General features: G+C 50.6%; 1 protein-coding gene across 1 annotated transcript; it reads left to right on the top strand.

Annotated features, from left to right (window-relative positions):
• The first annotated feature begins 857 nt into the window (after window positions 1–857).
• Window positions 858–11,239, top strand: LOC114706443 (acyl-CoA desaturase 1-like). Its single transcript, XM_037207152.1, is given in 8 exon segments — window positions 858–1,274; window positions 1,791–2,028; window positions 2,031–2,072; window positions 5,263–5,393; window positions 6,576–6,781; window positions 8,261–8,430; window positions 8,433–8,492; window positions 10,794–11,239. Coding segments are annotated over 8 exon segments (1,071 nt in total). The 5' UTR covers window positions 858–1,250; the 3' UTR covers window positions 10,994–11,239.
• Window positions 11,240–11,731: the final 492 nt, after the last annotated feature.

The following is an 11,731-nucleotide window of genomic DNA, read 5'->3' as shown; positions in this document are numbered from 1 at the left end:
AGGGTCACAGTGTGGGTTCAACATGATTCTTGTGCTTAGTTAGGGAATCGCTGAAGACCTGTTTGCTGTTCTTACTGCACATGCAAATCCTTTTGACTTGTTGCAGAGTGAATATATCTGTGTGAATACACCTCGTTAGTCCATTTCCCTGGAAGACCCCCCAATTCCAACCCGAGGATCAAAGAATCTCTCTCAAGCGTCCCGCTCCCGTAGGTGGGACTAGGATTGGGCTCCGGCTCCCGGCAGAGGCGGTCCCCTGAAGAGAACGACCAATGAGTGAGCGCAGTGCTGTATCTCTGCGTGCGAGCTCCCAGCACCCAAGATCGCAGCTGTCTGAAGTTAGCATCCCGGTGCTGGCGGGCGGGATAGACCTTTGTTTCCCGGCGTCAGAGCCCTGGGCGCTAGACATCCAGGGGCGGATCGCACTCCCCCGCCCCAGTCGTCTCCCGGGTGGAGGCCAGTTTCCTCTTTGCACGAGTGTGGAAGTGGGGGTGGACGGAGAAGTTGGGCCGACTTGTGAGTGCGGTAGCCACCAGGAGTTCCTCACTTCTCCCATGGCAATTTCCCCGGTGACCCATTCGCTTAGCGCCAGGAGACGGTCCTAGGCATGTACACAACCCCTACAGAGGACTAAGTTATCCTCCTCTTAAAGGAAAGTCACCCATCAGCCCACCGCAAAGAGGATAAGGAGAAAAAAAGGGAGGGAGAGCGAGGAGCTAGTGGCCGAGGGAACAGCAGATTGCGCCGAGCCAATGGAAAAGGCTGGACGAGGTGGCACCAAATTCTCTTTGGCCAATGACGAGACAATCTTCGCAGGAGGCGCATTAGCATTTGCCCCGAGGCAGGGGGTTGGAGCAGCGCGGTGTGGATGCCTTTAGCATCTCGGCGCCTCGGAGGTTTGCTCCGGAATCTACTTGGCTTTCTTTCCCCCTCCTTAGTCCCTCCCTCTCTCACCTCCTCGCTTGGCTTCCTTGGCTAGCTAGCTCTGCGCACTTTGGCCCTTGCTGGCAGCGGATAAAAGGGGTCTGAGGAAATACTAAACACGGTCATCCCATCGCCTGCTCTACCCTTTAAATTCCCAGCCCGGGAGATCTACGCACAGCCAGGTCGGGCTGAACACCCATCCCGCCGGACAGCAGCGGAGGTTTCCGAGCGCAGTTCGGCCAATCGCTGGCACCAGCGGGCTCCGGAACCGACGTCCACGCTCGGTCTCGGCGCTGGGAAAGTGAGGCCAGCTGCCGACAGCCACGATGCCTGCCCACATGCTCCAAGAGGTGAGCTCGCAGAAGCAGCCCCCGCCCTGCGCGTCGGCCACGCGGACCGGGCGTCTAGGTGACTGGGTCCGCGGAGGAGAGAGAGTTGAGAGTTCCTCGGACTACTTGGCTTTCTCGAATTCTAGTGCGACCAGTCGTTTGAGAGGTGTGGATTGTAGTTTGGGCAGCTGAGTCTCAACTTTTCGTGTCTTAAGCTTTAAAGCCAAGAAAAGCCAGTCGTGCCGATACTTGTATATTCACACGGGGCTCCCTTTGTGTGTTACTGGGGTGTGAATGGTCCACTCTTATTTCCTACTGGCCCTTCACCTTGAGGTCCCCCGCACCCCCGCAGCAAATCTGTACAGTTTCTGGAAACTTCTGCTCTATCTCAGAGTACATCTCGCCCTCATGCAACCTGAGCTCTGGAGCAGGGTCTGTGCCTTTGCTGTGCCTTTTGCTGCGCTAGTGTGAGGAAAGTGGTAGCGACCCCCGAAGTCCTCCACAGATCTGCCCCCCTGACTGCACTTTTCCTGGCAGATCTCCAGCTCCTATGCGACCACCACCACCATCACAGCGCCTCCCTCCGGAAGCCCGCAGAATGGACGAGAGAAGCAGAAGACGTTGCCTCTGTACCTGGAAGAAGACATCCGTCCTGAAATGAAAGAAGACATACATGACCCCAGCTACCAGGATGAGGAGGGGCCCCCGCCCAAGCTGGAGTACGTCTGGAGAAACATCATCCTCATGGCTCTGCTGCACTTGGGGGCCCTGTATGGATCACACTGGTTCCCTCCTGCAAGGTCTACACCTGGATCTTCGGTGAGCAGCTCCTCTTGTCTTGGGCCAATACCTTAGATTCTCTTTGCTCTTTAATGAGGTAGCCTCTGACCCAAGGAAGTGGCCCCTCTGTCCAGATTTTCTGACCTTTTCTCTGGGTTCCTGGAGCAGAGCCTTGTGGACTGAACGTCCCTTACCATGAATTCTGGGGTCCCCATGCAGGGGCCTTGGAAGGGTCTACCTGAGCAGAGAAGCAACTTTTTCTGAACAAGATTTTCTGTGTGAGTCACTTATTTGGCTGCTTATCCCAGCTCCGTCTGACTCCGGAGAAACGCGCCCTACCTGGGAGGCATAGGATTCAGGGCTAGACCTGGGGCCTGTGGGCCACTGGTCCGCCAGAGCAGGAACAGAGCCTCTGTGCTGGAGAGGTCCTTGAAAAGAAAAAAAAAAAAAAAAAGACTAAAGAGGTATTTACACAACTATTCTGACCTCAACCCTGACCAGACCAAGCTGTTTTGCCCTAGAGGACGGAGCTGTAGGTTTCTACAACACCCAAGTGTACAGGTGTGTGGCTCAGCTGCTCCAGGTCATTGTCCAGGGAGCAGCAGCACGTGCCAATCAACAAGATATTGAAAGAATGGAGTAAGGTCCACATTCACTCCACTCCCTTATCCAGCCTGCGCCTGCTCTGTCCCCTGAGACCATAAATGCCAAGGACCCAAAATGCCAGTCCTCCAGCCCTGTTGACCCCTCCATGGCAGAGAATAGACCCTCCATCAGCGTCAGGCCTAAATTAGCCCCTCAGGGATTCACTGGGTGTAGGCAGATGGCAAAGCCACCTCTAGGATACCTGTGTACATTACGTGTGTTTTCATCTATGAAACCTCAGGAAGGGGAGCGGGGCCGACTGCTGAGACAGTGAGGTAGGGGTTCTTCTCTGAGACATGGGAGGTTTCTCTGGAGCGTGTCAGGTGTGAGTACTTGTGGCCGCTCACTCAGAGGGTAAGGGTGTGAAAGACCCTGCCCTAGGCCCCTTAGGTCCTCAGAGCACTTAGATCTGGTCTTGGGCACTTTGTCTTAGACCTTCTCCAAATGCCCTACATCCGAGAGGATCCGCTTTCACGAGACCACAGTTTTTCCAAGTACCAAGTAGGGCAGCAATGCCTTGCCAGGACTGGGAAGGTCACGTTCCGGTGTTAGCTGTGCCGCCTCCCAGCCTTTCTCTTGAGGCGGGGCTTTCCAGAGCCTCTTTATTCTCTTCACAAACTCTGCAAGAGGACCAGTTCTGAAGAGATCTCTGCTAACACTCAGAGCCGAAGAGTCTGCTTCTCCCTCCCCCATACACACACACATTTCCATTTTGGGGGGTAGGAGGGTCAGGGCTTAGCTGTAGCCCTGGCTGGCCTTGGGCCTTGAACTCACAGAGATCAGCCTGCCTCTGCCTCCCAAGTGCTGGGATTAAAGGCGTGAGCCACCAATCTAGCTCCAGCCCAACCCCCACAAGACCAAGTCCCTGGCTGTCCTAGAACTCGCTCTGTAGACCAGGCTGGCCTCAAACTCAGAGATCCGCCTGTCTGCCTCCCGAGTTGCTAAAGGCAAGTGCCACCACTGCCAGGGCTTCAGCCCTCTTAAGGCAACTTTTCTTTTCTTTTCTTTTTTGTTTCTGTTTTTTTTCGAGACAGGGTTTTTCTGTAGTTTTGGTGCCTGTCCTGGATCTCGATCTGTAGACCAGGCTGGCCTCGAACTCACAGAGATCCGCCTGGCTCTGCCTCCCAAGTGCTGGATTAAAGGCATGTGCCTCCGCCACCCAGTTTAAGACAACTCTTAAGCTGTTCATTTACCACTGGGTGGACACAGTAGTCCATAGGGGATGGGGAGGGTTCTAAGTGCCTTAAGCCATTTCCCTGGACGCATTGAGAAGTCTGGGTAGAATGTTTCAGAGTGCCTGGGTTCTTGTCCCAATTCCCTTGTTTAGATGGTGTCATACGTGGTCTAGACGGCCTGGGCCATCTATCACATAAAACCAACATGGATGCTTCCTTGAGGGCTTCTATGTTGCCACACACCTTTTCTCTCTTCCTGTTGACTGCCAGCGTTCTCCGGACGCTCTGCTACAGTGTGGTCAGATCTGTACACAGGGCAGTCAGATTGCCACATGACCAACCGTGAATAGCAAGCATCTGGTACTCCAATCCCAGCTCTGAGAGAATGTGGCTAGAGCTTTACCTTGGACAGACTCTATGGCTTGCAAGTATTTTGTAAGAGGAAAATGGGGGTGTGCAGGAAGCTGCTTAGGAAATTGCTATCTCTGCACAGAAGGACATGGACAGTTTGTACAGTGTGTAGTCTCTCTCCACTGCAACTAAGGTCAGGGGCCTCTGAGGATCCACTGTTGCCGCTGCTCCCTAGGACAATATCTACCAAGGACTCTACCCCAGCATTCTAGCGCTGGCCAGAGAAGAGCTGGGTACCTATAGTATCGCTTTCCCTGTTGGAGATCAAATTTAGTACCTTCTAAGCCTGCAGGCCTACAAGATGATGAAGCAGGAAAATGTTCTGATGTCGGGCTCCTGGTTTTGCTAGTTGGATGACCCTGATTATACCTAACCTCTCTTGGGATCTTATTTCCTTTAAGTATAGGGGCTTTATGGGTTTTGTTTTGTTTGTTTTTGAAACAGGGTTTCTCTGTGTAGCCTTGGGTGTTCTGGAATCTGTAGACCAGGCTGGCCTTGAACTTGGGATCTACTGGAGTGCTGGTATAAAGGCATGCACCACCACACCCAGATAAAGTACAGTATTCGTGACACTCACTCTGTTCAAAGTATGTAGTGAATATGAAAATCTTGTCACTGGCAAAGCTTAGGATACTGCAAAACATGACTTTTCAGGACTGTCTTATGTGGCCACGTTCCTTCTCATTCAATTGTAACTCTATCAGCTGGGTCACTTGAATGTCCCCTACAACTTGGGGATTCGGGATTCGATAACTGTTCAGTGTTCCCAACACTCCTGCTCGTGGTCCTGAGCTCTGCTGGAAGAGTTTTTCAGTGCTGCCCATTTAAGGGGCAAAAGTTACTTAGGCGTCAGAGACCAAGGGATTCTTAGGGTCCAGTGGGAAACAGATCCTTAGCCCAAACCCCAAAGACAAACACTGGCATCAGGGAAGCCTCCTTGTCTTCTTCTACTGTTGAAATTTGCCTGTTGGTGACTCCCTCACTGTCTTGTCTTACAGGAATTATATACTATGTCATTAGTGCCTTGGGCATCACGGCCGGGGCGCATCGCCTGTGGAGCCACCGAACTTACAAGGCTCGGCTGCCCCTGAGGCTCTTCCTCATCATTGCCAACACCATGGCTTTCCAGGTGAGAAGCTGTGCTGTTACTGCGTCTCTATCCCAAGGGTGATCTGGGTGGGCAGTGGGGGATCAGCATCTAAAGAAGAATTATTAGGACCACCATCGATTGCCCTTTTTGGTTTTCAGGGCTTACAGGTTCAGTGCTTCGGTTATTGGGAAGATAAGTGAGAGGCAAAGGGGAAAGGCATCCAGGTTGGGTCACTTTTGATTTCAGGGCCACTGTGGTATTGCACCGTCTATTTGCTGTGGGCTGTCTGCCTAAAGGGCCATGCTGCATAGTCCGTGTGCCAGGCATTGCTAAGCACTTGGCATTAGTTAAGCCATGAAGCCCTCACAGGCATATTGGTGGATATTATTTTTATAACACTGGTTTTTGTTTTTGTTTTTGTTTGAGATAGGATCTCACTGTGTAGCAATGGTTGGCCTGGAATTCACTATGTAGACCAGGCTGGCCTCTGCCTTCCCCTGTACTGGGATTAAAGGTGTGTGCTACCACTCCAAGCCAATTATTGCACTTTGCAGTTGAGGAACTGAGTCTGGAAGGTTGAACTGACCAACCTAGTTCTAGCTGAGGCTGCTGGTTGGCTAGAGCAGGTACTGAAGTTGGTTTATAGCAGATGAGGAGGGTTGGGGGAGAAACAGTGGGCACTGGGTGACTTACGGTGTGGGGCTTACAAGAGAAAAACGGGGTTATGTGAAGGGTTTCCCACATGTCCGAGACAAAACTTAGAGGTCCTGGGGAAATGTGCTCACGCTCATTAGTTACACGCTGGCTTCTAACTAGGTTAGGTGGGCTGTCACTTGTGAAAGCATCAGGGTGACGTTCCCTGCATCTTTCTTTCCCCAGAGTGACTCCCTGGGATCCAAGGCCACCTGCCTCCGGATCTCAGCCCCCACGTCCCCACATTCCTTTCTTCAAGAGCTGCAGTGTTCTTTGTGAGCGCTATGCGTGGCTTTCCTTCTCCCCCACGCACAACCTTCAGTGTGCTCTGGGGACTTGCCAAATAAGCTTCAGGGACAAGTGTACAAAAGAACAGCACCCCCCACCCCAGGCCTCCTTTGGAGCTAGAGTCTTACGGGCTTTGTGAGTTGGACTGAGAGTCCTGGGCCCTTGGAGATATCTGAGCACTGGATTCCCCCAGGAAGGCATCTCTTCTCAGTACTGGGGTCCTCTTTCCTGTCCCTCCAGAATGATGTGTATGAATGGGCCCGAGATCACCGCGCCCACCACAAGTTCTCAGAAACACACGCCGACCCTCACAATTCCCGGCGTGGCTTTTTCTTCTCTCACATCGGCTGGCTGCTTGTGCGCAAACACCCGGCTGTCAAAGAGAAGGGTGGAAAACTGGACATGTCTGACCTCAAAGCTGAGAAGCTGGTCATGTTCCAGAGGAGGTGAGTGAGGTGGGGGTAGGGATGGAGCTGGAAGGACGTGGAACTTGGGGATTCCACCTTTCCTCTTAGGGTTTATAAAATAATAACTGGGTGATTGACTGGAATGTTAAGTTTAAAATCATTTCATCTCAGGGTTGGGGATTTAGCTCAGTGATAGAGCGCTTGCCTAGCAAGCCCACGGCCCTGGGTTCAGTCCTCAGCTCTGGAAAAAAAAATGAATCTCCAATTCAGCATTCAACAGACTCACAGCCATAATCTGTTGCTCTGTTTCTTCCCAACCCATCTTAATAAACCAAGAACTAGAACATCAGTCCTAGTCTGGTACACACAGCTGAGTGTTTACCTTCAAGGAATTTTCAGCCTATTTGGAGCTGAAGGAATGAGCCTCAATTATCAGCACATAAGGCAGAACAATACTGTGTTTACCCTGACTAAGTACAGGGAGGAAATACACCTCAGTGGATATACAGTGGAGGGGCCCCTTAGCATCAGCATCCGGCCAAAGACAGAGGCTCTGTCAGTGTGGTGGGAAGGGACAGTACAGCAGAGTGTGAAGCATGCTCCTGAAGTAGTCCTTCTCTGTAAAATGTAGCATCTGACCGGAATGGGACAAGGACAGGTGCAGAAGGAATATTAATTCAGCCGGTTTGGGGTAACAACTCAAGCATTCTCTGGCAGCGTGGGGCACAGTCAGGTGGGCTTTGGAGAAGCCACTTTCAAGACAGGTGAAGATAATCGTGGGTCCAGGGAGGTGATGGGCAGGGTCACAGGTTAGACAGCGGGGAGGTCGTGAGCCAAGGAAGCAGTGGCCACAATGGAACGAAACTAGGCTGAGGCAATGTCAGTGAGGCAGAAGTACTAGACACAGCGGCTGAGGGCTGTCTGTCCGTCCGCCTGCATGCCGGTGGCCTGCTTTGTAGGGAATGGAGAATGGGAGGGACAGGGCCTCCAGAAGGACAGAGACCTGCAGATGACCAAGGGTGATGTGACCCTGGAGGGAAAGCAGAGCAAAGATCTACAGGGTGATAGCAGGGAATGAATGCAGGCACTTGCCGTAAGCTGCCAAAGGCCACAACAGGCCAGAAAAAGGAGCTGGGAGGCTGATGACCACAGCCTGGCAATGGAAATGGCTGGTGAGGTCGTGATGGACTCTGATCTGTCTGGCCAGCGTGACCTTATGCTCCTGGGAAAAAAGTAATGGATTTGTAGTCAGGAAAAGATATGATAGGAGACATACTATACCCAGGAAGGTGATCCTAGAATATTGGCATCTCCCTGGATCTTTAATCTAAAAAAAAAAAAAAAAAAAAAAAAAAAAACCAGATAACCCTGTGCTCAAGACTTTATGCCTCCTCCTCTTGCTGTTAATCTGTCCCATCCTCGGCATAAAAAATGACACAACCCTGCCTAATTAGAAAGGACGGTTTGTGTAGGTGTGAGAGTCCTCTCCCCACACTCAGTGTGTGACTCTCCATGTAGATACTACAAGCCTGGCCTCCTGCTCATGTGCTTCATCCTGCCCACACTGGTGCCCTGGTATTACTGGGGTGAAACTTTCGTGAACAGCTTGTTCGTCAGCACCTTATTGCGATACACTTTGGTGCTCAATGCCACCTGGCTGGTGAACAGTGCCGCTCACCTCTATGGATATCGCCCTACGACAAGAACATTGAATCGCGAGAGAATATCCTGGTTTCCCTGGGTGCCGTGGGTAAGTCACTAATCCTCAGCATGTCCATATCGAGGGGCCTGCTGCTTGGGGTATTTGTCTAGGAGCCAGGGGAACCAGAATGACCTGTTTTATGGGTACTGGGTAGTTCGGTGTTTCCACTATAAAACTGGGGGTTGGGGAGGAGCGTATCAGGAAAACCCGTGTGAGAGTTGGGCAAGCGACAACTCTTATGTAAAAGTAACTCTGCTTTTACTTAGAGGTTGTAAAACAATTTCTAAGTGCTGCCTAAATGAGCCTCTGAGTTTCCCTCTTCTAGTCCCCGGGCAGGTCTGTGGCTCTTGGTAGCCCAGGATGTGCATAAAGACTGCCACAGTCACCAGGGTAGCCCATTGCCTAGCAGTGCATGTATGACCTTGCGGTGTACAGGGTAGGAGAATGGTGATGTGGTTCAGTGATCTTCAGGTCGCCACACTTGTATTTCTCTCTCCACCGCGGACCCTGCACTGTTGTGTGATGACGCACGGCAGACTCTCTCTCCTGTCTCCTCTTCCTACCACTGCCCCCACCCCTTGTTCTTTTGCTCCTGGCTATTCCGTACTGAGGACTCCTCAGTGTCCCTGGTGGAGTCGGGTTTTGGAGAAGTTCCTTGTGCATGATCTGATTGATGTTGACTGTTCCTGAGTGCATTCCTCTCTGCAGATCCCAGTCCCGACTGCAGATCAGAGAGAGCGTCTCTTTGTCTTCCCTGCCCTGCTTTCCCAGGGACGGAAGCCGGAAGTTAGTTTTCCCTGTGAGGACACAGTGCCCTCCTCTCGTCAGTGGGCAGAGTTATTGCTCATCTGTTGACAGCCAGAGACTGCTTTGCTCACAGATCCGTGCCTATCACTCCCTAGTACCTTTAACTTGATTCAAAGCTTTTCTCCCTGTTTCTTTTTGGGTTCTATGTGTCTCCACCCTCCTTAGGCACCTGTTAGAATTTTGTATGCTGCTCCCGATTTTGAAATGAACCCTATTCTATCCAAATCTGATGTTTCCATAGAAAAGAAGACTCTGAACTGAGTCGGGTGTGTCCTGTGCTCTAACAGCGAGCCTTCCTTGTGACCCTCAGTTCCAAATGGCTGCCAACATCTCCCTTTGTCCGGCTGCTATTCACTGCTCCAAGCCTCTTCTCATCTTACCCTGCTCTCCACCTGCAGCTTCCTATCACTCGCATCTCTCCTTAAATTACTTCCTCAGGTCACATGCTTGTGTTCTCTCATCAGTCCCTGGAGCATTTCTGGGCTATCTCTTGCCGCTCTGGTTGCTACCTGTTCATCTCTTTTCCCTCCTTTGTCACTATGGGATTTCATGTTAAATGTCAAGACACGGATGCCTGGGAAGTATGCACTCGGAACTTCCTTATGAAAGTATGTAAAACTAGCAATCTTTAAAAAAAAATATTTTTTTCTTGAAATTGTATTTTTATTTCCTGTGGGGGGTGGTTTGCCTGCCTGTGTGGCTGTGCACCACCTGCATGCAGTGCCTGATGTGGCCAGAAGAGGGTGTTTGGGTCTTCTGGGTTCTGTATTTTTGGAATCCGTTGAGAAGGAAGAGTTCTGCCTAGAGCAGGTAAACACATCAGCCTCTGCAGAAGCCCTCCTGAGTCCAAAAAATTTTTTTTTCCTTCTATCAAAATGTTATTCTCAGGAACGGTCAGAATCTTTTATCAAAGTGTTTGTTTTCTCAGCACTTCCCTGACTCAGACAGCAGCCCACTATGAGCCAGCAGTCTGGGGTGAGGGCATGGGTGGAGGGGTCTCTTGTCACTGGCTAGGCTTTCTTTCTTTTTTTTTTTTTTTTCCTTTTGGCAGCAGCTGCCCCTCCTGTTAGAACATACCCTGTTCTTACAGAGATGGACACTGTGGGAAGGTGTGCTGTCTACTTAGCTTTGGAGGACTATGCCCGAGAGTCCCCTTGCCTCCTCGTTCTCCCTCCTAAACAGGCACTTATGCACAGACCCTGCAAGTTCTTGGGCCTGGATCTCTTTCTTGTTGCTCTGATACTTCTTCGCACTGTAAAATCTGTTCCCACAGACCCAGCTTCTCTCTTGACTCCTTATCTTATGATAGAAACCTGCTCTGACAAAGGCTGTAAATAGGCATGTGTGAGCAGAGCCTGTCAGCTGCTTTCCTGAGATGCCTCTGAGGGCACCTGTTCACTTTAGAATACAAGACTATGGGTTCATCTGTTCACTCAACAGTGGGATTCTTCAAGGTTCGAGGTGTACAACAGGTTAAGAGGTCTGCAAAGAGGAAGCAGCCATCACCGAGCCCCCTAACTGCTCTCCACGCTTCTGTTCCAGGCGAGGGCTTCCACAACTACCACCACGCCTTCCCCTATGACTACTCTGCCAGTGAGTACCGCTGGCACATCAACCTCACCACGTTCTTCATTGACTGCATGGCTGCCCTGGGCCTGGCTTATGACCGGAAGAAAGTATCCAAGGCCGCTGTCTTAGCCAGGATTAAAAGAACTGGAGATGGGAGCCATAAGAGTAGCTGAGTCTGGGCTCCTGAGTTCCCATTCCAAGAGTGATATGGGCAGAGATATAATATTCTGTTGATTAACTACAGGATAATGCTACCAGAATGCTAATGACGTATTTAACCCATTCCAGTACAGTATTCTTTAAGATGAGAAAGCTTTGATCACGTTTTGAGGTAATACACATTTTAATTAGCTAGGATTAACCATGCCACAGTATGTATACTTCTAAACATATACACAATAAATGCATATATAACTTTACGCATCCATTTTAAATAATAACAATATATTTGAGCATTCTGTGCAAAGAGTATTAAAAGCCAACAGACATGCTGATTTGATGCTGAGGTGAGGAGCAGGGTGCTCATTCCCTGTTTTGCATTGCATTTGGCTTGGTTTCTTTTCTTTCTCACTACCTCCCAGGCAAATAGCTGGCCAGCCACTGGTCTGTGTCCACCTTCCAAAGCCTAGACAACTTTCCTGGTATCTGAAATACTGCGCTCCTTCCTCCTAGATATCTATTTCCTTGTTCTGAGCTTCGAGGTTGCTGCTTCACACTAGAAACATAACAAAACCTGCCTGGAAGTTCCCTACCTGCAATGAACTTCATTACAGCCTTTGCTAAATAGGATGGGAAACTGTTCTTGATTTCATTCGTAGCAAGTCTATCATCTGGAGACAAGAGTTAGCATACATGGCATGGTTCATAAGTAAGGCTGGGAGAGAGAAAGGAAAAGGTAACCCTATCTAGTG

This window comes from Peromyscus leucopus, chromosome 1 (genome assembly GCF_004664715.2).
Source record: "Peromyscus leucopus breed LL Stock chromosome 1, UCI_PerLeu_2.1, whole genome shotgun sequence".
Classification (NCBI taxonomy): Eukaryota; Metazoa; Chordata; class Mammalia; order Rodentia; family Cricetidae; genus Peromyscus; species Peromyscus leucopus.
The sequence above is the reverse complement of the archived record's forward strand: the minus strand, read 5'-3'. Positions and strand labels throughout refer to the sequence as shown.